At 51.8% G+C, this 24,642-nt stretch overlaps 1 protein-coding gene across 3 annotated transcripts in view; it reads left to right on the top strand.

Moving 5' to 3' along the window:
* The window catches only part of CHD5 (chromodomain helicase DNA binding protein 5), a 78,267-nt gene extending 55,801 nt beyond the window's left edge, over nucleotides 1-22,466 (top strand). For 2 of the 3 annotated variants that reach the window (XM_049877747.1, XM_049877746.1), the window contains exons 23-42: nucleotides 276-507; nucleotides 739-849; nucleotides 1,119-1,291; nucleotides 2,085-2,259; nucleotides 2,730-2,822; nucleotides 3,057-3,145; nucleotides 3,499-3,632; nucleotides 4,025-4,169; nucleotides 4,552-4,711; nucleotides 7,171-7,250; nucleotides 7,477-7,609; nucleotides 13,593-13,682; nucleotides 14,301-14,438; nucleotides 14,680-14,788; nucleotides 17,552-17,684; nucleotides 18,069-18,264; nucleotides 19,723-19,886; nucleotides 20,006-20,120; nucleotides 20,227-20,280; nucleotides 21,070-21,107. In XM_049877747.1, the coding sequence (XP_049733704.1) occupies nucleotides 276-507; nucleotides 739-849; nucleotides 1,119-1,291; nucleotides 2,085-2,259; nucleotides 2,730-2,822; nucleotides 3,057-3,145; nucleotides 3,499-3,632; nucleotides 4,025-4,169; nucleotides 4,552-4,711; nucleotides 7,171-7,250; nucleotides 7,477-7,609; nucleotides 13,593-13,682; nucleotides 14,301-14,438; nucleotides 14,680-14,788; nucleotides 17,552-17,684; nucleotides 18,069-18,264; nucleotides 19,723-19,886; nucleotides 20,006-20,120; nucleotides 20,227-20,234 (2,478 nt within the window). In that variant the 3' untranslated portion in view covers nucleotides 20,235-20,280; nucleotides 21,070-21,107. Of the gene's footprint in view, nucleotides 1-275; nucleotides 508-738; nucleotides 850-1,118; nucleotides 1,292-2,084; nucleotides 2,260-2,729; nucleotides 2,823-3,056; nucleotides 3,146-3,498; nucleotides 3,633-4,024; nucleotides 4,170-4,551; nucleotides 4,712-7,170; nucleotides 7,251-7,476; nucleotides 7,610-13,592; nucleotides 13,683-14,300; nucleotides 14,439-14,679; nucleotides 14,789-17,551; nucleotides 17,685-18,068; nucleotides 18,265-19,722; nucleotides 19,887-20,005; nucleotides 20,121-20,226; nucleotides 20,281-21,069 lie in introns of all 3 variants that reach the window. The other variant, XM_049877748.1, reaches the window with a different exon arrangement.
* Nucleotides 22,467-24,642: the final 2,176 nt, after the last annotated feature.

Raw genomic sequence — 24,642 nt, 5'->3', positions numbered from 1 at the left:
GCCTTGTGCAGCTTCAGTCACACTGTGCAAGCCCTGCACCGTCCCTGACACACACCCTGCACCTCTGCAGCCATACCCAGTCCCACCTGCACTGTCGGGCCCTCCCTCCCAAAGTGGGCGGGGTGGGGGGAGGCCACACGCAGTCAGGGAAGCAAGCCCAGCACCACTGGTGCACACACACAGCCCACTCGCACACATGTGGTCACGTGTGCACGCCCCCATGGGGGTGCCCAGGGCTGTAGTCAGCCATGGCGCTGAGCTGCTGGTGCCCACAGGCCTTCAGCCGCGCCCACCGCATTGGGCAGAACAAGAAGGTGATGATCTACCGCTTCGTGACGCGGGCTTCAGTGGAGGAACGCATCACCCAGGTGGCCAAGCGTAAGATGATGCTGACCCACCTGGTGGTGCGGCCTGGCCTTGGCTCCAAGTCGGGCTCCATGACCAAGCAGGAGCTGGATGACATCCTCAAGTTTGGCACTGAGGAGCTCTTCAAGGACGACGTGGAGGGTGTGTGGCCGTGGTGACCACGTGGGGTGGTGGCTCAGGCTACTTCCTGCTTGAACACACCAGTGTGCTCTTCTCTTGGCCTTCCTCCTACCCGTGTCCCCTGGTGGGAAGGGCAGGGCCATGGCGAGCAGGGCCAGGGTGTGCAGGGCCAGGGCCATCTCTGAGGCTGCCCATCAGCCCCAAGCCCCTCGGTGGCTACCTTTCCAGTGCTGGTCTGCCTCTGTCCTGCAGGCATGATGTCTCAGGGCCAGAGACCCATCACTCCCATCCCGGATGTCCAGTCCTCCAAAGGGGGCACCCTGCCTGCCAGTGTGAAAAAAAAACACGGTAGCACCCCACCAGGTAGGTGCTAGCCAAACCTGGCCACCCTCCCCTCTGTTCACCATGCAGGTACTACTGGAGACGAGGCCTAGGCTGCCCCTCCTTCACCTAGGGCCCCTGCCCAGCCCTACTGGCCTCTCACTGGGGGCCCACAAACTTTGGGCGAGTGGGTGGTGGGTGTCCCCGTGCAGGCTCGTCCCTGGTCACCACGCTCCTCAGCTGCAAGGAAGGCCCGTTGGTAGGGGAATGCCCCATGGATGGCCTAGGCACTCTGGGTCTTTTACCCCCAGGTGACAACAAGGATGTAGAGGACAGCAGTGTGATCCACTATGACGACGCTGCCATTTCCAAGCTGCTGGATCGGAACCAGGATGCCACGGATGACACGGAGCTACAGAACATGAACGAGTACCTGAGTTCCTTCAAGGTGGCGCAGTACGTGGTGCGCGAGGAGGATGGTGTGGTAAGGCACCCCTCTCGCGTCCGTGACCTCTGAGGAATCCTTGGGGCCCTGCCCTGAGGTCCACAGCTGCCCAGTGGACCTTTCTGAAGTCAAATGGATCCTGCCTCCTGTGTAGAGCTTGGCTGTGCCTGCCCTGGCCATCGGGTCCCCACCCACCCCTCTGCCTCAGGGCCTGTTCTGGAAATACCTGAATTCCCACCAACCCCATCTTCCCCTTCTCTACCGGGTAGACCCTCATTGTCTCTGAAGAGCCAGGTCTCAGGTCTCTCTCTGAGATGGACCCCTCCACCTCCTGCTCAGCTCCCACCACCCTCCACACAGACCCCTGTGTTCAGAGTACCCTTCCACATACCTGTTTTCCCTTTGGGATTTATTCATTTCTCTACCCCAGCACCTGGTGCAAGGAAATACTTGTGGAGTGAATCAATGAATGGATGGATGAGTAAGCAAATGAGTGAGTGCAATAGGTGGAGGGAAGAGGAAGATTGGCTCAGACTGAGGTGATCAGGGAAGGCTTCCTGGAGTAGGCAGGCCTTCCAGTCCGTTCTTGAGCCCCAAGAGGGTGAGGTGTGGTGGAGGCAGCATGAGGCCTCTGAGGGCAGGGATGCCCACCCTGCTGGTCCTGCCCACTGAGCCCCATGGCACTGTGGTCTGTGGGATGCCCACCCTGCTGAGCCCCATGGCACCATGGCCTGTGGGTGACCACCCTGCTGAGGCCCATGGCACCACGGTCTGTGGGATGCAGCCATGCCGGCCCCGCCCCACTGAATCAAGCGGGTGCCTCTGCCCCTAGGAGGAGGTGGAGCGGGAGATCATAAAGCAGGAGGAGAACGTGGACCCCGACTACTGGGAGAAGCTGCTGCGGCACCACTACGAGCAGCAGCAGGAGGACCTGGCGCGCAACCTGGGCAAGGGCAAGCGCATACGCAAGCAGGTCAACTACAACGACGCCTCGCAGGAGGACCAGGGTGTGTGTGGGGCCCTGGGCTGGGCAGGGGCTCACCTGACTGCAGCTGGGCCCTGGAAGGAGGGGTCCTGGGGTGGGCAGGACTCTCACGGGCACAGGGCTCCTGGGCAGAGGTGTGGGCTGGGGGGAGAGTGGGAGAAGAGCTGGGGATGAGGTGGGAAGTCTTCTCAAAGAAAGGGGCTTGAGGGTGGTAGGTATGGGGTGTTGGAGGTGTGGGGAGACAAGATGGGCAGTGATGGAATGGCTTCACCCCTGCTGGTGGTGTGACCTCGGGCGAGTCTTCTTGAGCTTCAGTGTTCTCACCTACAAATGAGGATAATAGCGTAGACCCTTTGTATCTAGTGTGGGGATTGTGATTATGAAGCCTTTGAGCCCCGGGGCTGTTCTGGTCGTCATGGTTGGGCTGAGGTGTGGGGCTTGGCGTGGCCCTGGGTGTGGGTGGCTCACTCTGCACCCTCTCTCGCCCCGCAGAGTGGCAGGATGAACTCTCGGACAACCAGTCTGAATATTCCATCGGTTCCGAGGATGAGGATGAAGACTTTGAGGAGAGGCCGGAGGGGCAGAGTGAGTCTCGGTGCTCGGGGCCTGGGTCACCTGGTGCTGATGCTGGGAATCTGGAGAGCTGGTGATGGCTGGGTGGGATTGGCCGGGGTTGAGGGGGGACCGAATGTCCCTAGGACATCAGGACAGGCTGCAAGAGGATATCCTGAGGGTCCCACTGTCCCGGGGTGTGTTGGTGTGTGGGGACAGGATCAGGATCCCCCAGGCTCTTCTCATGGTTGTGGGGGCTGCTCTCAGGTGGACGGCGACAATCCAGGAGACAGCTGAAGAGTGACCGGGACAAGCCTCTGCCTCCCCTTCTTGCTCGAGTCGGTGGCAACATCGAGGTGGGAGCTGCCTGCACCCCCAGTCTCTCGCAGCCCCCAGCTCTCCCCACTGTACCTCATTCCCTCACTTTTCCCGCCATGCCGGTGTGGGGGGTGGGTGGGGACTAAGAAGGGGACTGAGAAATGAAGAGGGGACTGCCCAGGCCACACCGCAAGTCAAACAGAAGTGGGGCTGGGGCAGACCCTGAGTCTCCACCCTCTGAGGCCTGCCTCAGATGGAGAGCCCCCCTTCCTCCTGCCCCCTCCATGTCGCTTCACCCTCCTCTTGCCCTTCCTCCCCCACCCCTCAGTTCTCTGCTGTTCGCACCCTGAGTGGGTTCACCTCGCTCCCTGCTGCCCCTCTGCCCCACCAGGTGCTGGGCTTCAACGCCCGGCAGCGCAAGGCCTTCCTGAATTCCATCATGCGCTGGGGCATGCCCCCCCAGGATGCCTTCAACTCCCACTGGCTGGTGCGGGACCTCCGAGGGAAGAGTGAGAAGGAGTTTAGGTGAGGGGCTGGGGGTGGGCCGGGTTCCTGCTGGGCCAGGCAGCGCCCCAGGCAATGCTTTCTCCCCTCCGCCAGGGCAAGGGTATCTGGGAGTTACCTGGAATCTTGTTCTTGGTGGCCCAGGCCCAGGTGCAGTGCAAGTTTATTTGCAGAAATGACCAGTCCCCTCTGCAAAAACCAGCTGGTGTTAGCATAATGAGAGGGATCTGTGTTATCTGGCAGGAGCGATGGGGGCGGGCCATCCTAAGAGGTGTCCCTGCCAGGGCGTCCCTCCAGCCTTCCCTGGAGCCCCACCCTGCCACTTGGTGGGAGGCAGGTGAGGATGGTGACCAGGCCAGGAGGTGCCCAGGGTCCTGCCAGCCCTCTGAGGGTCCTTGTGGCCCCCACCCCAGAGCCTATGTGTCCCTCTTCATGCGGCACCTGTGTGAGCCGGGGGCGGACGGCGCGGAAACCTTCGCAGATGGCGTGCCCCGGGAGGGCCTCTCGAGGCAGCATGTGCTCACGCGCATCGGGGTCATGTCACTGGTTAGGAAGAAGGTGGGTGAGTACGCCGTTACTGGGCCTGCTGGTGGCTGTCCGGGCCCTAGCGCCGCCCGGGGTCAGCTGTCAGGGAGCAAATGCCCAGGGTCTGAGCCAGGACTGACCCAGGCCAGGGGGTCTGACCTGGAAAGGCTCTCAGGTCAAGGGGGACTGGGGAGCTGGAGGATGATAGGTCACAGGGCAGAGGACACAAGGTGGCTGGGGTAGGGGTGGGGCCTGGCACAGGAGCCTGTGGGCAGGATTGCATCTGGTTTGGGTGGCCTTGGGTAGAGCAGGGTGGATGCCCAAGCCCATGACACCCCAGCCCCACCAGCTGCCCTGAGGCCGTGGGGCTGAGCTGCGACCACCTCCTTTTCTCCTTGCCTTTCACCCGCCCCAGGTTCAGGAGTTTGAACACGTCAATGGAAAGTACAGCACCCCAGACCTGATCCCTGAGGGACCCGAGGGCAAGAAGCCGGGCGAGGTCATCTCCTCGGACCCTAACACACCAGTGCCTGCCAGTCCTGCCCACATCCCACCAGCCCCGCTGGGCCTTCCAGGTCTGGGGTCTGGGCCAGTGGGGGGAGTTAACGTGGGTTGTGGGAGGTGGCAAAGCCACGGGAGACCCCGAGTCCTCTGTACACCCAACAAAGGACAGCCCCCTGCCCCACAAGCTTCTGCCTGCAGAAGTGCCACTCTGCCGAGAGCCTTTGCATTTAGTAACAGTTCTGGGACACAAGTCACATGCCATGAAATACACCTTTTTAAAATGTATTATTTTCTAGAATATTCCCAAGGCTATGCAGCCATCACCACTACCAGAACATTTTCATCACCCCCAAAAGAAACCCCTACCCATTAGCAGTCTGTCTTCATTCTTCCCCTCCCCTAAGCCCTTGCTAACCACTAGCCTACTTTCTGTCTCTGTGGATTTGCCTAGTCTGAACTTTTCATATAAATGGAATTATAAATATAGGGCCATTTGTGACTGATTTTTTTCACTTAACATGGTGTTTTCAAGGTCCATCCATGTTGTGGCATGTTTCAGAACTTTATTACTCTTTCTGGCTGAATGATATTCCGTTATATGGACGTACCACATTTTATTTATCCATTCTTCAGTTGATGGGCATTTGAGTTGTTGTCAGTTTTTTGGGTTTTTATGAATAATGCTGCTATGAACATTTGTGCATAAGTTTTTGTGTGGACATGTGTTTTCAATTCTTTGGGTATGTACCTAGAAGTGGAATTGCTTGGCTATAAAGTAACTGTGTAACCTTTCGAGGAACCACCAAATTATTTCCCACAGCGTGTGCACCATTTTACATTTTCACTAACAGTGTATGAGGGTTCCAAATTCTCCGTATTCTCACCAGTACTTGTCATTTTTTGCCTTACTGATAATAGTCATCCTAGTGTGTGTGAAGTTGTATCTCACTGTGGGTTTTTTTTTTTTTTTTTAAAAGCGTTTTGAGTTTTTGGTGAACGTTTACACAAGTTAGATACCCATTTGACGGTTTCCATGCAAATTGTTCAGTGACACTAGATACATTTATCACAATGTGTCAACATTCTCTTTAATTGTATTCAGTTTGTTCCCTTTCCAATACTCTAGTTTCCCTGCATGGGAAAGGGAAATTTATCTTCTCATCCTTGCTTCTGAGGAGTTGTTGGTCTCATACTGGTGGTTTTTAAGTAGGGCACTGATCTTATGGGTAATATCCTTTATTTCGTGTGCCACTCTGCTATTTCCCGAAAAGGTGGTCTCAGGGGATAGGCTCGGTTCTAGGTTTAAAGAGTGTCTCAGGGTGACAATCTCCGGGAGTCCTCTCCTCTGTACTGTTCCAGTTTGTCTTCTTGAAATAAGAATTTAGGTTATGCTCCATATTTTTTTCCCATTCTATTCGGAACCAGCTGTTTTGACCCTGGTCAGGATATTCAGTTGTGGTAGTTGGGCATCATCTAGTTTTGATCTAGGGAGGATGAGATCGTGGCTTATGTAGACTTGTTTCTTCTCTGTGCTTTTGGTTGCCTTCGGTTTTTCTCCTGGCAGGTAGAGACCCATAGTTGTGTCCTAGATGTCCGGTTGCAAGCTTTTAAGACCCCAGATGCTACTCATTTCACTAGGGTGCAGATCATGATTTTTGTGAACTAGGTTATCTCATTGTGGTTGGTTTGCATTTCCCTGATGGTTAATGACGTCGGACACCTTTTCATGTGCATGTTGGCCTTTCGTGTATCTTCTTTGGAGAAATGCTTATTCAGATCCTTTGCCCATTTTTTAATTGGGCTGTCTCTGAGTGTCTTTTTGGTGATCCATATATTTATTTGGGCAAAGTGTCTTCTTGCTTTGATTGGGCCTCACAGGCCTGGGGCAGACATAACCTGTCCCCAGGTGACAGGTGAGGCCCTGAGAGGCTCAGTGCCCCTGAGAACATCCTATTGCTCTCCACAAATGTGCCCTTTGGAGGTGGCCCTACCTGGGTTTGCTTCCTGGCTCTGCCCTTACCTATCTGTGTGATCTTGGGCAAGTCACTTAACCCTTCTGGGTCTTTGTTTTCTCACCTGAGATTTGGGTACGTAATAGTGCCCACCTCACAGGGCCACTCAGAGACACAGATGAGTCACTGGCACTTTGCAGCATGCAAAGAGCTGACTTAGCATGGAGGAGACGCATGACTTATCCAAAGGCCCACGGTCAGTCAGCCAGCCTGAAAGCCAGGATCAAACCCAGGTTTCCTGGCTCCCAGGTTAGGCCTCAGCCTACCTCACCTCCCTGTTTCCAGATGAGTGGGTCACTACTGTGTGCAGCTTGTCTTGTTGGCTCCTCACTGTGGCCTCACTGGGCACAGGTCCTCACAGGGATCCCTGAGTCCTCAGGAGCCTTGCCCATCTCCCCTGGAGGTGCCTCACCAGACGGAGCGTCCTGAAGCCTAAGCCCTACTTTTCTTCTCTGGCACCTGATTCCCTGCTCCACATCCCAGCCTACCTGTCTGACTTTTTTTCTTTGATCTTTCAGAAAAAATGGAAGCCCAGCTGGGCTACATAGATGAGAAGGAGTCAGGGATGCAGAAGCCAAAGAAGCCTCTGGAAATCCAGGTATGAAAGATGCTAGTGTCTGGGCCCTGGTGGGTGTGAGGTAGGGGTGCGGTCTGCAGACCTTCTCTGGTCTGCCTGGCCTGCTAGAACCCAGGCCTCCTTGCTCCCAGTTCAGGCCTCTGGGTTTCAGGGAGCCAAAATGGTGGGAAAGTTCCTCCCAGGTTCCCTGCTCTTCATTCCTGTCGAGGCTCCAGACTCCGCAGCCTCCCCAGTCTGTTCTCCCTAGACCCTGCCAACTCCCCTGGACAGAGTGGAGGGTGAGGAGAAGCAGGAGAGCTCAGAGAGCAAGGAGAGAGCCCGAGAGGAGCGGCTGGAGGAGACAGAGAAGGCCCAGTCCTCCCCGGAGCAGCTGCCGAAAGGTACAGGCTTCGCACCGGACACCCACCCCGACACACTCTCTGTTTGCCTTTCGTGATATGCTGACCCCTCGGCTGCTCTGGGTCAGAGAAGGATGGGCAGCTGTGCTTCGCTTTGTTTCTCCGCAGCTGAGCAGTGGATTGTGGGTTGCTCTCTCCCAGCTTGGCCAGTCCTGGGGTGAGGGATGGGCCAGGGGCTCTGGTTTTTCCACATGGCCTTTAATTTTTCCTAGTATAGAGTTTCTGGGTTATTGGGCTCTCTTTTATTACTTATTTCTAACTTTGTTGCGTTGTGGTCTGAAAACATCAGTCTGTGTGGTATTGTTTCTGTATAACGTTTAAATCTCTTCTCTGCTTTCATATGGTTAGGTTTTGTAAATATATTTGTAAAAAGAATATCCTGTAATTTCTGAGTGTGCAGTTCTGATATATGCATTATATCATGAAATATCACTTGTTAATTGCATTGCTCAAATTTTTTATATCCTTAGTAGTTTTTGGTTGCTTGATCAGTCGGTTTCTGAGAGACTTATACTAAAATCACTCGCTACGATTGTGGATTGGTCTCTTTCTCCTTGCAGTACATGGTTTTGCTTCATATTGTTTAAGGCTGTGTTGTTAGGTGCATATTGGTTCAGTTTTTTTGAATTTTTTCTGGTAAAGTACTGCCTTTAACTTTTAGGTAATGACCCTCTTATCCCTTCTAATACTTTTTGTTTTAAAGTCTATTTTTGTCTGATTTGGATTTTATTTTGTTTAATATTTACTGAGTGTATCTTTTTCTATCCCTTTACTTAAAAAAAAATATATATATAACAGCTTTATTGTGATATATTCACATACCACATTTAAAATGTACCATTCAGTGGTTTTTAGTATATTTGCAGAGTTGTGCTACCATCAGCACAATTAATTTTAGAACAATTTTCATCACCCTCAAAAGAAAAACTGTATCCATTAGCAGTCGCTCCCCATTCCTTCTCTACGCCCCCAGCCAGCCCCTGACAACCACTAATTTACTTTCTGTCTCTATGGATTTGCCTATTCTGGACATTTTATGTAAGTGAAATCATACAATATATGACCTTTTGTGTCTGGCTTCTTTCACTTGACATGTTTTCAAGGTTTACCCATGCTGTTGCATGTATTAGTACTTCATTCCTTTTGTATGGATATATCACATTTTGTGTATCCATTTATCAGTTGGTGAATATTTGGGTTGTTTCTACTTTTGGATTATTCATGCATAATGCAGCTGTGGACGTGCATGTACAAGTTTTTATGTGGATGTGTTTTTATTTCTTTGGGTATATATCTAGGAGTGGAATTGCTAGGTTGTATGGTGACTCTCTACAGCTGCTGACCCAAGGGTTGGCAGTTCAAATCCGCCAGGTGCTCCTTGGAAACTCTACGGGGCAGTTCTACTCTGTCCTATAGAGTCATTATGAGTCAGAATCGACTCGACGGCACTGGGTTTGGTTTTGGTTTTTGGTATGGTGACTCTATATGCCAAACCATTTTTTGAAGAGGTTGCACCGTTTTGCATTCCCACCAGCAGTGTGAGAGTTCCAGTTTCTCCGCATCCTTGCTAATACTTGTTATTATCTGTCTTTTTGATCGTAGGTAGTCTAGTGGGTGAGAAGTAGTATCTCCTTGTGGTTTTGATTTGATTTTCCCTGATGGAGAAAGATGTTGAGTATCTTTTCATGTGCTTATTGTTCATTTGTAGATCTTTGGAGAAATGTCTATTCAGATCCTTTGCCTGTTTTTTAATTTGGTTAGTTGTGTTTTTATTATTGAGTTGTAAGAGTTCTTTATAGATACATGTTCCTTATCAGATGTATGGTTTGTAAATATTTTCTTCTGTCCCTTTACTTTTAATCTATTTGTGTAATTATATTTTAGGTGTATTTCTTGTAAACAGTGTATAGTGGAATGTGTTATTTTAAATCTAACCATAGAATCTCTGTCTTTTAGCTGACGAGTTTAATGTCTTTGCATTTATTGTAATAACTAGAAATTTGGATAAATTTCTACTATCTTATTTGGTGCTTTATAATACCCTTGAGTTTTCTTTTTTTTCCTTTTCTACCGTCCCTTGGATTGATCATATTTTCTTTATATTCTCCCCGTCTTTCCCTCAACTCATTTGGAAAGCTTATAGTTGATTCTATTCTGTAGATGATTACTTTTGAATTTTTAACATGTATCCCTCCTGAATAATATAGAACTGTAGACTGCTTGGGGCCCTGGTACTAGCACAGTGGTTAAGAGCTCGGCTGCTAACCAAAAGGTTGGCAGTTCGAATCTACCCGCTGCTCTGTTGGAAACCCTATAGGGCAGTTCTACTCTTTTTTTTTTTTTTTAATCCTTCTTTAGATCTTCCCACATTTTTGCCAGTTTTGTGTTCATTTGTCCATCATTGCTTTGTTTAATTTCTTTCTTCCTGAAGTGCATCCTTTAGTGGTGCTTTCAGCAAATTTCTGTGAATGGTAAATTTTCCCAGTGTTTGTTTTAAAATGTCTTTATTTTCCACTTACTCTTGAATAATAGAAAAATTCTAGGTGGGTTAGGGATTTTTCCTCAGCACTTTGGCATTTATTGTGCTGCTGAGAAGGCTACTATCAGTCTAATTGTTGCTTCTTTGTAGGAAATCTGACTTTTCTATCCTTTCTAACAATAAAAAACTGCTTTCAAGATATTCTGCTTGTCTTTGGTGATGATGATGTTGAAATTTTTATTATCCTGCTTGTGACTTATGGAAACTCTGGTGCAATAGTGATTAAGTTAATGGCTGCTAACCAAAGAGTTGGCAGCTTGAATCCACCAGGCATTCTTTGGAAACTGTGGGGCAGTTCTACTCTGTCCTATAGGGTCGCTATGAGTTGGAATCAACTGGATGGCAGTGGGTTTGTTTTTTTTTTTTTGTTTTGTGACTTAATACTGTTCTTAAAGCTGAGTATGTCTTTCATCAGTTATGGGAAAATTCTCAGTTATTACCTATTTGAATATTGACTTTGTCCTCATTATGTTTACTTTCTCCTTCTGGAATTCTTGTTACTCATTGATTCATTCACTCACCCAACAAAAAATATTGAAAGCCTACTATGTGTCAGGTGCTATCCCAGGCACTGGGGACACAAGCAATGAACCGAAGTTGTCAAATCTCTCATCTCAGGGAATTCATATTCTAGTGGGGGAAACAGGCAATCAGTAATAAACAGAAATATGTATTGTTCAACAGCAGACCCCAAATGCTATGAAGAAAAATTAAAGCAGGCTATAAGGTTAGGGAGTAATGGGAACTGTTGCATCCTTTCCATCTCATGCTTCTTTTGTATTTTTTGTCTCTATCTCTCTGCAAGACTTGTGAGAGATCCTAAGATCTAGCTTCAGTTCGTTTGTTCTTTCCACGGCTGTCTTGTTAATCTACTCATTTATATTCTTTTCTATTGCTGCATAACAAATTACCACAACTTCGTGGCTTAAAACAGCACCCATTTATTAGCTCACAGTTCTGTAGATCCAAAGTCCAGCACAGTGTGACTGGGTTCTCTGCTGAGTGTCTTGGAAGACTGAAATCAAGATAATGGCTAGACAGAGGTCTCATCTGGATTCTCTGGAGAAAAATCTGCTTTGAAGTTTATTCTTGTTGTTAGCTGATTTCAGTCCCTTGTGGTTGGAGGATAGAAGTCTCTGTTTTCTCCAGGCCATCACCTGGGACTGTTCTGAGTTCCTAGAGGCCTCCTGCATTCCTTGACACATGATGCTCTCTATCTTCAAGTTAACAATGGTATGCTGAATCCCTCTCATGCTTTAGTCTCTGACTTTCTGTTCTGTGAGCAGCCAGAGAAAACTCTCTACTTTTAAAGAGCTCGTGTGATTAGATCAGGCTCACCCAGAAAATCTTTCTATTTTAAGGTCAACTGTGCAATATAGCGTAACCTAATCATGGGACTAAAATCCATTGTATTCACAGTCTTGGGGATCATGCAAGGTGTATATACCAACAGTGGGAATCTTGGGCCATTTTAGAATCCTGCCAACCACACTATTACATTTTAAAGGATAATAATTTTATATTTCATTTCTGGAAGTTGTATTTGGTCTTTTTTCAATTTGCTGTTTTTTTTAAAAAAAATTTTCTGTCTTGTTTTGTCCTTTGTGGATTCTGTTCCTTCTCTCTGTTGTTAATCACCTAAGACATACTTATTTTACAGTCTTTCTGACATTGTTTTATTATTTCGAGGTCTTAAGGAGCCTGTCTACCTGTCATGTGTCTGCTGGTTCGTGCCTATGGTGTTTGTTTTCTAGATTTTGATCGGGCTTGTCTCCATCAGGGATTGGTTTGTCCATGGGAATCCCATGTGAGCTGGGTAGTAGAGTGTCCCTCTCCCTGTATTTCCAGAAGCCCAGTTCCCAATGGTCGCACTGGTGGTTTTGCACTGGGACCTGTTTTTATGATACTTCCTCTGCTTCAGGTGGTACAGTACAGTACAGATTTCAGAGCCACGTATGGTCCATCCTTTGAGTTTGGCTTTCTTCCCACCTAGATCCCATACTAGAGATAATCTTCCTCAGCTTTGCCTTGGTCCAATGAATGGATCTTTCTCTCTTTCACAGAGTCCAGAGGTTGGAGGGTGCAGGCTTAATTCCAGGTCTTGGCGTCTTTTGTGCTTGAAGCCTTGTCTGTCTTGCCTTCTGTATTGAAACACAAGCCCCAAGCACCCTGGCCTGTTTCTGACATCCAATAACCCCCTGCCCAGGGCCACCAGAGCCCCAACTTATGCTTTTAATTTTCCCTTCATTGATGACACTTGGGGATTTCCTTTTCTTTCTTGTGAGCTTGTTTATGTGTGTGTGTGTGTGTTTTAATGTGGTATATTTTGCCCAAGGAACCCTGGTGGCACAGTGGTTAAAGTGCTTGGCTGCTAACTGAAAGGTCGGCAGTTTGAAACCGCCAGCTGCTGTGCAGGAGGAAGATATGGCAGCCTGCTTCTGTAAAGATTACAGCCTTGGAAATCCTATGAGGCAGTTACACTTTGCCTTATAGGGTCGCTATGAGTTGGAATCGACTTGATGCAATGGGTTTGGTTTGGTTTTTTGCCCAGCATTTTTAGGTGTGTGTAAGATGGGTTTTGCACTAATGAAAGTCTGCCATGTTGCCAGAGCTCCTTGTCTTCTGGTTGTTATTGTAATATAGAGAACTTCAAGACTATACTTTGAGGAGTTTGGGGGAGGGTGCTGCAGGAATAGGAGTGAGAGGGAAGGGGTAAGCTGAATGGGTGGGTGAAGGACCACATCCCTGCCTGTCTCCTGAGAGAAACTCTTTTTTTTTAAATTGTGGTAAATATATATCTAACAGAACATGTGCCATTTCAACAGCCTTCACTTGTACAATTTAGTGACACTAAAAAAAAAAAAAAAAATTTTTTTTTTTTTTTAATTGTGTACAACCATCACCATTATCCATTTCCAAATTTTTCAATCAGCCTTAAGAGAAGCTTGGTGTCTCCTAAGGAATAAGTCTCCCTTTCTCCCTCCTTCCCACCCACCCCTGCTACCCACTACATAACTTTAGGTCTATTTTAGAGATTTAAGATAAGTGGGATCAAACAATATTTGTCCTTTTGTGACTTACTTCACTTAGCATGATGTTTTCAGGGTTCATCCATGTGGTAGCATGAATCAGAATTTCATTTTTCTTTATGGCCGAGTAGTATTCCATTGTATATTTGCACCACATTTTGTTGATCCATCCCTCTGTTGATGGGCATTTAGATGTTTCCACCTTTTGGCTATTGTGAATAGCGCTGCAGTGAACACTGGTGTTCACGTATCTGTGTCCCGGCAAGAGGGGCTGTCTTTGACGGCAGCTATTGGACTTTGAGTAAAATGTCATCGATGGCTTGGGTCATCAGGACTAAAACAGTACCCGATGTTCTTCCTGGACCCCTTCCTACCCATGAACCCCTTTGTCTTGCAGAGGAAGTGCTTCCAGAGAAGGAGAAAATTCTGGACAAGCTGGAGTTAAACTTGATCCACAGCAGAGGGGACGGCAGTGATTTCAGGCCAGGTTTGGGGCTCTTTCCTGTGCTCTGCCCTTTTATCCTTTGGTCCCTGGAGGTGCCATCTGGACCCTGTTCAGCCTCCTGCAGTCTCCTGGGCACTGGGCCCTCAGTCCCAGGCCCTGACTGGAGCCAGTGGGTAGGAACAAGGCACTCCAGGCCTGGAAGTACTATGGCTCTGTGCCAGGAACAGACTCCCCCTCCTCTCTCATGACCCCTCCTTGGGCTCCAGGCACCACCAGGAGGGAGGAGAGCTGGCCAAGAGCTTGGCATGGAGGATTTGAGGTTCAGCTGGATGCTTTGTGTACCTTTACGTGCTGGAATGTTCTGGAACAGTCATGCTTAGATCAGACCCTTAAGGCAGCTCTGCTTTCCTTGAACTTGACTGTACTTTCACAGTGCTCTCCCTCCCTGTCCCCATGGGTCCTGATGTGGCGGGGGGAGGGCACTGGGCCTGGAACCAGCCCTCCCTGCTCCAGATGGAGAGAGGGGCCTGCTGGTCTTTAGCTTAAAATTCCTCTTGGCGGTGAGCCCCTGGAGGACAGGGAGCTGTGTTTCCTGCTTGCCTTTGGATTTCTAGCTCTTGGCAGAGAGAAGTGAATGAATGTGGGTCTGTCCTCCCATAGATGACACCAAGGCTGAGGAGAAGGAGTCCATCGAGACTCAGCAAAATGGTGACAAAGAGGAGGATGAGGAGGGGAAGAAGGAGGACAAGAATGGGAAATTCAAATTCATGTTCAACATTGCAGATGGGGGCTTCACAGGTAACGAGGTGGGATAGTGGGCAGGGAGCTGGGCTGCTGGTGTCGTAGGCTCCCTGACTGCATGGATGCCTGGAGACTGGGCAGACTGCTATTTTATGCTAAGGTGTGAATGGTTGATAAAACCTGTTGCATAACTTTTCCTAGCAGTGGAGCTCACCTGAACCCTCGGGGGAGGGGGGAGCTGGTGAGTAATGAGGGCCTGGGGGATCTCTCTTTCCACTTCCCTGGGCTGGTTTCCCAGAGTTGCACACACTGTGGCAGAACGAGGAGCGTGCTGCTGTGTCCTCGGGCAAGATATACGACATCTGGCACCGGCGCCATGACTACTGGCTGCTGGCGGGCATCGTGACGTATCCTTGGCTGGGCTGGGCTGGACCGGGCGGGAGTTACCTGTTCATCCATGGACCTCAGGGAGGGGTGCAGGGCATGAAGGGGGTGTGAAGTGAGGAGCCAATGACAATGCAGGTGATGATGATGATGAGACCACAGCAGCAGTTTGTCTCTTTACACTCAGTACTCACTCTGTCCTTACAGTGGCCTTTCAAGATGGGCGCTCCTATGGTCCCCCATTCTGCATAGGAGGAAGTAGAGGCTCAGAGAGGCCAAGTAACTTGCCCAGGGACACATAGCTGATATATCACAGAGTAGGATCCAACCTATCTGGCTGCTTTTAAGGTGGCACAGACCTTACCTCCTTCGAGTAATGACACTTGAGAGGTGATTCACCTTTACAAAGGCTTTAATGTATTTATTCATTTGGTATTTATTGAGCACATAGTATGTGCCAGGTATGGAGGATGTAGCAGTGAGCAAAAGAGAAAAACCCCTGCCCTCCTGGGGCTGATATTTTCCTGGGGGGAAGACAGTGAACACCATGAATTCGCCAAGTGTCGGGTACAGTGTATGCCCAAAAGCAAGGAGGGAGCATAGTGGACTGTCACTGTAGGGGCTGGGTTGCAGTTTCCAATGGGATCATCAGAGAAGGGGACTTTTTTTTTTATTGTGCCTTAAGTGAAAGGTTATAATTCAAGTCAGTTTCTCATATAAAAACTTATACACACATTGTTATTTGACCCTAGTTGCTCTCCCCCTAATGAGACAGCACACTCTTCTCCACCCTATATTCCCCATGTCCATTCAACCAGCTCCTGTCCCTGTCTGCCTTCTCATCTCTCCTCCAGACAGGAGCTGCCCACATAGTCTCATGTGTCTACTTGAGCTAAGAAGCACACTCCTTACCAGTATCATTTTATGTCTGATAGTGCAGTCTAATCTTTGTCTGAAGAGTTAGCTTTGAGAATGGTTTTAGTTTTGGATTAACAAAAAGTCTGGGGGCCATGATCCCTGGGGTCCCTCCAGTCTCCGTCAGACCATTAAGTCTGTCTTTTTATGAGAATTTGGGGTCTGCATTCTACTTTTCTCCTGCTCCATCAGGGATTCTCTGTTGTGTTCCCTGTCAGGGCAGTCATTGGTGGTAGCCGGGCACCATCTAGTTCTTCTGGCCTCAGGCTGATGGAGTCTCTGGTTTATGTGGCCCTTTCTCTTGAGCTCATATTTTCCTTCTGTCTTTGGTGTTCTTCGTTCTCCTTTGCTCCAGGTGGGTTGAGACCAACTGATGCATCTTAGATGGCTGCTTGCTAGCTTTTAAGACCCCAGATGCCACTCACAAAGTGGGATGCAGAACGTTTTCTTAATATACTTTGTTATGCCGGTTGAGCTAGATGTCTCCAGAAACCATGGTCCCCAGACCCCTGCCCCTGCTAGTCTGTCCCTCGAAGTGTTTGGTTGTATTCAGGAAACTTCTTAGCTTTTGGTTTAGTCCAGTTGTGCTGCCTGCCCCTGTATTGTGTGTCGTTCTTCAGAAGGGGACATTAGAGCACATTATCCACAGGAGGTGAGGACGTGCCACACACCTGCCCCCAGGAGCACTCCCTGGCCAAGCTGACCTTATGACAGCGCAGACCTGGGATGGGTCTGGTTATTACAACGAGAGGTGGAGCGTCGTAGAACAGGGGTCAACAAACTTGTTCTGTAAAGGGCCAGAGAGTAAATATTTTAGGTTTTGCAGCCAGATAGTCTCTGTTGCAGCTGCTCAACTCTGTCATAGTAGTGAAAGCAGCCATGTTGTTGTTGTTGGGTGTTATGGAGTCAAATCTGACTCATAGCGACCCCACGTAGACAAAACATAAACCAAGAAGCATGGCTGTGTTCCAACAAAACTTTATCTATAAAAACAGGCTGTGGGCTGGACTTGGCCAGTGGGCCATTAATTTGCCGGCGCCTGTCATGAAGATTAAGTTTAGGCCCAGCCTTCCTGAGTTCAAATCCTGGGTCTGCCCCTTACTAACTAGGGCAGATAACTTCATTGTGCCTCAGTCCTTTGTTAAAAGGGGGTGTCTTAGTTTCTTGTGGCTGCCATAACATAGTACCACAAACTGGGTGGCTTAAAACAAAAATCTATCCTCTCACTGTCCTGGAGGTTGGAAATCTGCAAGTAGGATGTCGGTAGGGCCGTGCTCCCTCTGATGGCTCTAAGGGAGGACCTCCCTATGCCTCTTCCAAGTTCTGGTGGTTTCTGGCAATCCTTGGCATTCCTTGGCTTTTAGACACTTCACTCCAATCTCTGCCTCCATCGTCACGTGGATGTTCTTCGTCACGTTCTCCGTGTGTGTGCCTGTCCAGATTTCCCTCTCATAAGGACATCTGTCATTGCATTTGGACCCACCCTGCTCCAGTATAGCGTCATCTTAACCCGATTATATCTGCAAAGACCCCATTTCTAAATTAGGTCACCTTCACAGGTACTGAGGGTTAGGACTTGAACATATCTTTTTTGGGGACGTAGTTCAGCCCACTATAAAGATTGACATAGTATTTGCCCCACAGATTGTTGGGACGAAGGAGTTACACAGTGGGTTTGTGCTGATGTTGTCACCATCAGTGTTCGCTGATGTTGTCACCATCAACATCAACCTTACGCATGGGGCAGCTGAGGTCCATGAGAGCTCCCAGCCAGGACACGGAACCCTGGGCTTGTCCCCCACCCCCTACCCCGCCACCAGGGCCCCGCCTCTTCCAGTGGCTAGGTTTGCCCTTAACGGTGCCCACTCTAGGCATGGCTATGCTCGCTGGCAGGACATCCAGAATGACCCGAGATACATGATCCTCAACGAGCCCTTCAAGTCTGAGATCCACAAGGGCAACTACCTGGAGATGAAGAACAAGTTCCTGGCCCGCAGGTTCAAGGTCTGTTCTGAGAGGGGTGGAGGCTGGTGGCGCTGCAGGAAGGGTAGGCTTCACGAGAGTGGGGACCTCAGCGTCAGGAAGCATGTACCCAGATAAGGCTGCCAGCCAAGGGGAGTCAGTTAGTCAATCAACTAACAGGGTGTGGGCATCCTTGCTTCAGGCTGGAATCGCTCCCCAGGGTGAGTGCCCCATCCATCTGGGGTGACAAGAACCTAGCTTGGGGAAGGCTCCAAGGAACAGGTGGGCATGGACAAGGGGCAGGTGGGGGTGTGTGTTCCACCTCTCTCCTTCCCACCCAGAGTAGGGTGGGTGCTGGTGAAGGAGGGGGTGTGGCCAACGAGGAAGAGGGTCTCAGCCCATGCTTAGTCCCCTCTGTCCCCCCAGCTGCTGGAGCAGGCGCTGGTCATTGAGGAGCAGCTGCGGAGGGCCGCATACCTCAACATGACCCAGGACCCCAACCACCCAGCCATGGCCCTCAATGCCCGCCTGGCTGAGGTGGAGTGCCTTGCTGAGAGCCACCAGCACCTGTCCAAGGAGTCCCTGGCTGGGAACAAGCCTGCCAACGCTGTCCTGCACAAGGGTGAGGAGCCTGTCTGCCTTCCTGCCAGTGTCCTTGGCCAGGGATGAGGGGACTGATGGGGCAGGGGCCAAGGCAGAACCTCACCTCCTGAGGCTGGGCCGCCAAGGCGGAGCCCCCTGGGCCGAGATGGGACAGTCCTATCATCCAGTCCTGCCATGACCTATGGGAAAACTGAGGCCCCTCCTCTTCCTCCCTTTTTCTAAAGTCCTACTCTATGCCAGGAAACCCTGGTGGCGTAGTGGTTAAGAGCTACAGTTGCTAACCAAAAGGTTGGCAGTTTGAATCCACCAGGCACTCCTTGGAAACCGTATGGGGCAGTTCTACACCATCTTACAGGGTCACTATGAGTTGGAATCAACTTGATGGCAACAAAACTCTATGCCAGGCCCTGGGCTGGGGGGAGGTGACCCAGAAGAAGACTAAATTGTAAGAGCTCTCGTTTATTGAGCCCTGACAATGTGCCTTAAATAAGTCCCATCTTTAATCCTTGTAAATATCCTTAAGTGGTCAGTCTTGTTGGAGCCCTTGGGTGGTACAAACAATTAATGTGCTCTAACTGTATGAGTCGGAATCGACTTGACGGCACTGGGTTTTTGAACCCAAAGTATGGAGGTTTAAGTTCACCCACAGGCACCTTGGAAGAAAGGCCTGGTGATCTATTTCTGAAAAATTAGCCATGGAAAACCCTGTGGAGCGCAGTTCTACTCTGACACACATGGGGGCGCCATGAGTCGGAGTTTACGCAACAGCAACTGATTTTATATTTTTTTTCCTGATCAGTCATTATTATCCCTATGTTAAAGACGAGGAAATGGAAGCTCAGGGAGGTGAAATGATTTGACCAAGACCTCAAGGATTCGAGTCTTTGGTGCTCATACTCCAAATCTGCGCCTGTAATCCTTGAGCACGTTTCCTGCCCTCAGGAAGCTCCCAGGCTGGGTGGGAAGCCCAGAGCCTAGAGTCACATGACAGTCACCAGACTCAGAGATGGGGGAAATGTTTCCTGAGCCCCGCGACCCGGTCACAGTCCTGCCCTGCCAGTACCCTACCTTGTCCCCAGGAGGCTGGCCGAGGGCGTGGAGGCTGTAAAGAGGGAAGCCTAGAGTTGACTTTCCTCCCTAGAGAGGCCCCGGGGGAAGCTCTTAGCTGCTTCAGATTTCCCAGTTGGCAAATCTCCACTTTGCTGGCCTTGGAGGGCCTGGTGAAAGAGCGCCCCCTGGTGCCTACTGCTTGAGGCATGCAGTAATAAGCCAGTTCCTGTAGAGTCAGCTCGGACTCATGGCGACCCCATGTGTGTCAGAGCAGAGCTGTGCTCCACAGGGTTTTCAGTGGATGATTTTTTAGAAGGATTGCCAGGCCTTTCTTCTGAGGAACCTCTGTGTGGACTTGAACCTTTAACCTTTTGGGCATTGGGTAGGCAGGCACTGAAGGGCCTCCGTCCTCCCTCCTCCTGCCTAGTCTTGAACCAACTGGAGGAGCTGCTGAGTGACATGAAAGCAGATGTGACCCGCCTGCCCTCCATGCTGTCCCGTATCCCGCCGGTGGCTGCCCGCCTCCAGATGTCAGAGCGCAGCATCCTGAGCCGCCTGACCAACCGTGCTGGTGACCCCACCATCCAGCAGGTCAGCCTCTGCCCGTGCGCGCCGCCCGAGCTCCTCCCACGCCCATCCTAGGCGCCCCTTGGCTGGGGCCTGGGTGGGGGCTGCAGGATTTGACCTTTAAAGCTGGTCCTTGCCTCCAGGGCGCTTTCGGCTCCTCCCAGATGTACAACAACAACTTTGGGCCCAACCTCCGGGGCCCTGGACCGGGAGGGATTGTCAACTACAACCAGATGCCCCTGGGGCCCTATGTGACCGGTAGGTGCCCGTCGGCTTCTGGGCAGCATGCACAGGGCGCCCTGCGGGGCGCCGACCTGCCCGTCGTGGCACCGGGCCAGCACGGTGTTCTCTCTCTCTCACACAGATATCTAGTCGGCCCCGAGACTTCCCTCTGTTGCAGCGCTCATTTCCAGCTGAGGTAAAGCTGCCCCCACATGCTCCGCTGTCCGACACCCCCACCCCTCAGCTCGGCAGATCAGGCCTGGCCAGAGCTGGCCCTGTTCCACATACCTGCTTCATGTCCCAAAGCCTTGTAGCCCTTCCTGCCAGAATTCTGAGGCTTCGAGGGTCTCAGACATCAGCTAGCCTGCAGCCCCTCCAGTCAGCACCCTTTGCCCCAGGGCAATCTAGGAGCCAGTGGTCTGCCCAGGCTTCTAGACACTTCCCTGGTCGCTGGTACAGCTAGTAGACTGGGTGGTACTTCTATCCTGTGACATTGTCTGTGTGCATGTGTATTCATGAGGAGAGGGTCAGGGACCATCATGCTCAGCCTGGACCCTGGCCCTGTCCCCACTGCCCTGCCCCCAGTGCACACTGGAGCATTAATCTTGTCTCACACCCTTACTCCCTGCCCAGGACCTGAGGGTGGCTGGGGGCTAGGGGACCTGTGAGTATTACTGGCTGGGAGGGGGGAGTCATTCCAGCTACACACTAGCTGGCCTCCACCGAGCTGTCTGTCCCCGTAATAACTGTTGCTGCGAGTGGAGGCATCAGAGGGGCTTTCAGACTGGCTGCCCCGCTGGATGCTGCTGTCAGGGGAGTTTGCTGGCACCCTGGGTATAGCCCATTGCCTGGCCTGGGCCTGTGGCTAGGAGGTCAGAGTGTTATCTGGACGTGATAGGCTATGTGGGGGTAGGGTGGCTGTAGGGTGTTGGGCTCCTGTACTGAAGACCCCCCAACTGCATAACCCCCCATTTACCTCTCGCAGCCACGCCTACCAGGCCACCTACCTGACCCCCACGGGAGAGAAAAGCTACCGCCTTTTTAGGAGCCAGTGCCACCTGGGGACCAAAAGAGAAACTGAGTCATGCCGTCACATGGAGGATGAGGCCAGCCTGGCTGGGCCAGACCCCAGAAGTGCCATGTCATCACAATTCAAGTGTTCTTTATCCCGGCCACCACACCCACAGCCACCTGGACGTGCAACCCTTGGTCACTTCGTCCAGAACGGCTTCCTAGAAGAGATTTCATTTATTTGTACATCTTTTGCACTTTCTTATTGGCGACTTGAACATTTGTCTTGATAAAAGTTGAATGAAGTATGGAGGAGTCTAACTTCGAAGCACTTAACGTCTTTTTCTGTATCATCGGGCACTAGACTGGAAGGGAAGCTTCCAGAAGACCTGCTGCCGCCCTGTGGACTGGCCTCACTGGGGAGTCCAGCATCTGGAGCCTGGGAACCCCCAGGTGGCCTGCACTCCCGTCTGCGCTTGTGAGACTGCGCCTCCGCCCAGGCCCCTGCCTACTTGGGGCAGCCCCCAGCGCCAAGTGGGCAGGTCTGAAGGAGGGGCTGTCCAGTCTGATAGCAGAGGCTCTGGCTGATGTTTGGGGTCCAGGCAAAACACTTTCAACCCTTTTCCTGCCAGGGTTGGAGACCACCAGGTATGTCCTGCCACCTGTTGGCAAGTATCTGTCCTGGCCTGGTGTGTCTCGCAGGCCCTGGCCGCTTCCATTCCCAGGAGAGGGCCTGTTGCCCCTCAGGATGTGGCAGGCCCAGTGCGCCCTCCTGGGGGGTGGGGCTGGGGTTTGGGGAATGGCATGTAGTCTTGGAGTGGAGGCGGCTGAAGCCTTGGTTTTGGGGCTACTGCTACTGCAGGGCTGTGGTTATGGCAGGTCAGAGTTGTCCCATAGGGTCCAGTACCCGCCCCCCACAGGAGCCTGGACTTCCCCCTGCTCTTCTGTCCCTGAGAGGTCTTGGTGGGTGCACTCACCATCTGGAGAGGGACCATAGCTGCCCTCGCTCTGCTCCAACTTGGCTTGAGGAGAGATTTGCCTGGAGGGAGGGGATGGGACCCAATGGCCTCTCTAGGCGCTTGCCTTAGGCAGCGCAGGCTTCCTGCCTTGATTCCTGCTGGGAACAACCCCCACATCCTTCAGAATCCCACCCTGATGGCCCACACTGCTCCACCGCAGCCAGTGGGAGCATGGAATGGCCCAAGTGGAGGGGGTCCCAACTGGGCCCTCCCAGGGCCTGTCTGTGGGTGTTCCTCCCCTAGCCCAGCTCTGCCTGGAAAGATTTCTGAGTCTTAAGCAGGGAGTCTCCCTGGGGAGATACCTGGTGCAGAATTCTGTTTGTGAGGGCAGGGGAGGGGCTTAGTGAGAAACAACCCAGAGGGCAGGGGTGGGGGTAGGGACACCTGCAGGGGCTTGGACTGGGCTCCGGGAGCGGTGGGAAGCTGATGTGCAGTGTACTTCTGAGGCTGGATGGCCGAGAGGCCAGGCCAGGTCAGGGTCAGTGCTCGTGGCTTGTTTTGTTGTCTTGGCTCAGCACTTACGACTAGGGGCCTGGGCAATTGCCTGCCCCTCGAGCCTCACTTGTCCTCATCTATAAAATGGCTCTCTCTGAACCCCTGGAGGGGGCTGGACCCCCAGGGTCCTTTCCATACTGGACACTCCCTCCAAGACCCACCTGACCCTTGGGTTGTGGTGGCAGCGTGGGGGCATCCTGGCCCTGCCCACTAGGGGGGGGTGCAGGTGGAGCAAGTGCACAAGCCTGGGAAAGCAGTGTAGAGTTCGGGGACACACGTGTTACATAGGCTGGCCCCACTGCCCTGCCCTTCGAGGTGGCTCATTCTGGACCATGCCCTTCGAGGTGGGCTCATTCTGGACCATGGTGGTCCATCCCATGTCATGTCCGCTGCGTGTTGTGTCCTCTGGCTAGTGCCTCCTGCAAAGGCACCTGCCTCAGGCCCTGGTGAGGTGACCTGCCCCAGCTCATCCCCAACCCAGGGCCCTGTGAAGCTCCCCTCCCCACTTGGTAAACCCTGTGGTTGGCCTCACTGGGAACAGTACCGCCCTCCCTGGCTGCGTTGGATGGCTGAGTGGATGGCTGGAGGCAGATGGCTCTGGCAGGGCTGGTGGTGCCTCCTGGGCAGTCCCTTCTTCCCAGGAGCCTTCTGTGCTCCTCCCTCCCTGTTTGTCCCCAGGCCTCCCCAGTCTCCCCCTTTCCCTCCTCCTTTACTGGGTTAGAGGCCACATGAGGTTCGCCTGGACAGTCTGGCCAGAGCTCCTTGTGCCTGGACCCTGGCATGGCCTGCCCTCAGGAAGGGTCGTGCTACCGTGTTGTCCAACACCCAGGAGGTGGGGAGGGCAGGCACTGGGACACTGGGGATGGGCTTTCTGCTTGACTAGTTTGGGAGAGGAAACAGCATCTTCAGATTGTTTTCTTCTTGGTTTATTGGTATCTCCTGGCAGAAGTGCTGGTGGTGGTGGTGGGTGGTGTCCACTGCCTTTGGCATCTTTGGGCTGGATTTGGTTTTTGCTGCTGGCAGAATTTGGACCTTGTGTGCAAATGGATCCCAAGGCACCAGCCCTCGTTTTTGTTTCTGGCCATGTTATGATTTAGCCCAACACCTAGTAGAGTTTCTGTTGAGCCGCCTTTGGGCCAAAGGTCTCAGAAGGCATCGCTCACTGGTATTGAGATGTTGGACTCGCCATGTCCAGAGAGCTTCCCTCTCACACACAGCTGCCATGGAAGCCCCTTCTCCCTGAGACACACGATGTGGGGACATGCTCCCCGAAAGACCCCTTTGGAAACGCGTTCGTCATCTCCACATTTGGCTTCTCCCAGAGGGGGACCAGGACTTCCGCCTGCTCCTTATGACCAAGTCCTGCTGAGACCGGACAACTGGCCCAGACACCTGCCCTCCCTCTTGCTGGTGGTCCCTTCCCCCCAGGGGACACCTCAGCCTCGCTCTCACGTCTTGGACCCCAAGGCAGTGGGCAGGGGGGAAGGGCTGGGCTGGAGGCTGCCACTTCCTCTCTCCCGCTGTCTTGGGGCCTGGCCACTGCCCAGGGTGGACGGTCTCCTCTGGCGTCCTCCCATGCAAACCACGGTGTTGGTGGACAAAGCTGGCACCTACTCATTCCATAGATCTGAAGTTTACAGGTTGTGGTATGTCAGCCCAAAGTCATTGGCATTGTTGTGTTTGGGATTTTTTCTTAATTTTCAGGTTTTTTTTAAACAAAGTATTTTTTTAGGTATGATAACCCAGAAAGGGCCTGTTGGGTGTGTGTGTGTGTGTCCTGAGCTCCCCATGTTAGAGATGGAGCTACGTCTCTGCTGCTCCCCCTCAGCCTGGAGATGGGAGGGGCAGAGGGAGGGAGGGAACAGACATGCCACTCAGCTGGCCCGTCCCAGTGTGGTGAGGACCCAGCCCCTTGCTCTGGGAGGAAGCCCAGGCCCAGGTCGGAAAGGAGGGGGCCGGGCTAGCCTGGGGTGGGTGCTTGGGGGCCAGGCAGGAGGGTCCCTGGTGGAGGCTGAGCTTTGGAAGCTGAACAC

This window comes from Elephas maximus, chromosome 3 (assembly GCF_024166365.1).
Source record: "Elephas maximus indicus isolate mEleMax1 chromosome 3, mEleMax1 primary haplotype, whole genome shotgun sequence".
Taxonomy (NCBI): domain Eukaryota; kingdom Metazoa; phylum Chordata; class Mammalia; order Proboscidea; family Elephantidae; genus Elephas; species Elephas maximus.
This window is presented reverse-complemented; position numbering and strand designations above follow the sequence as displayed.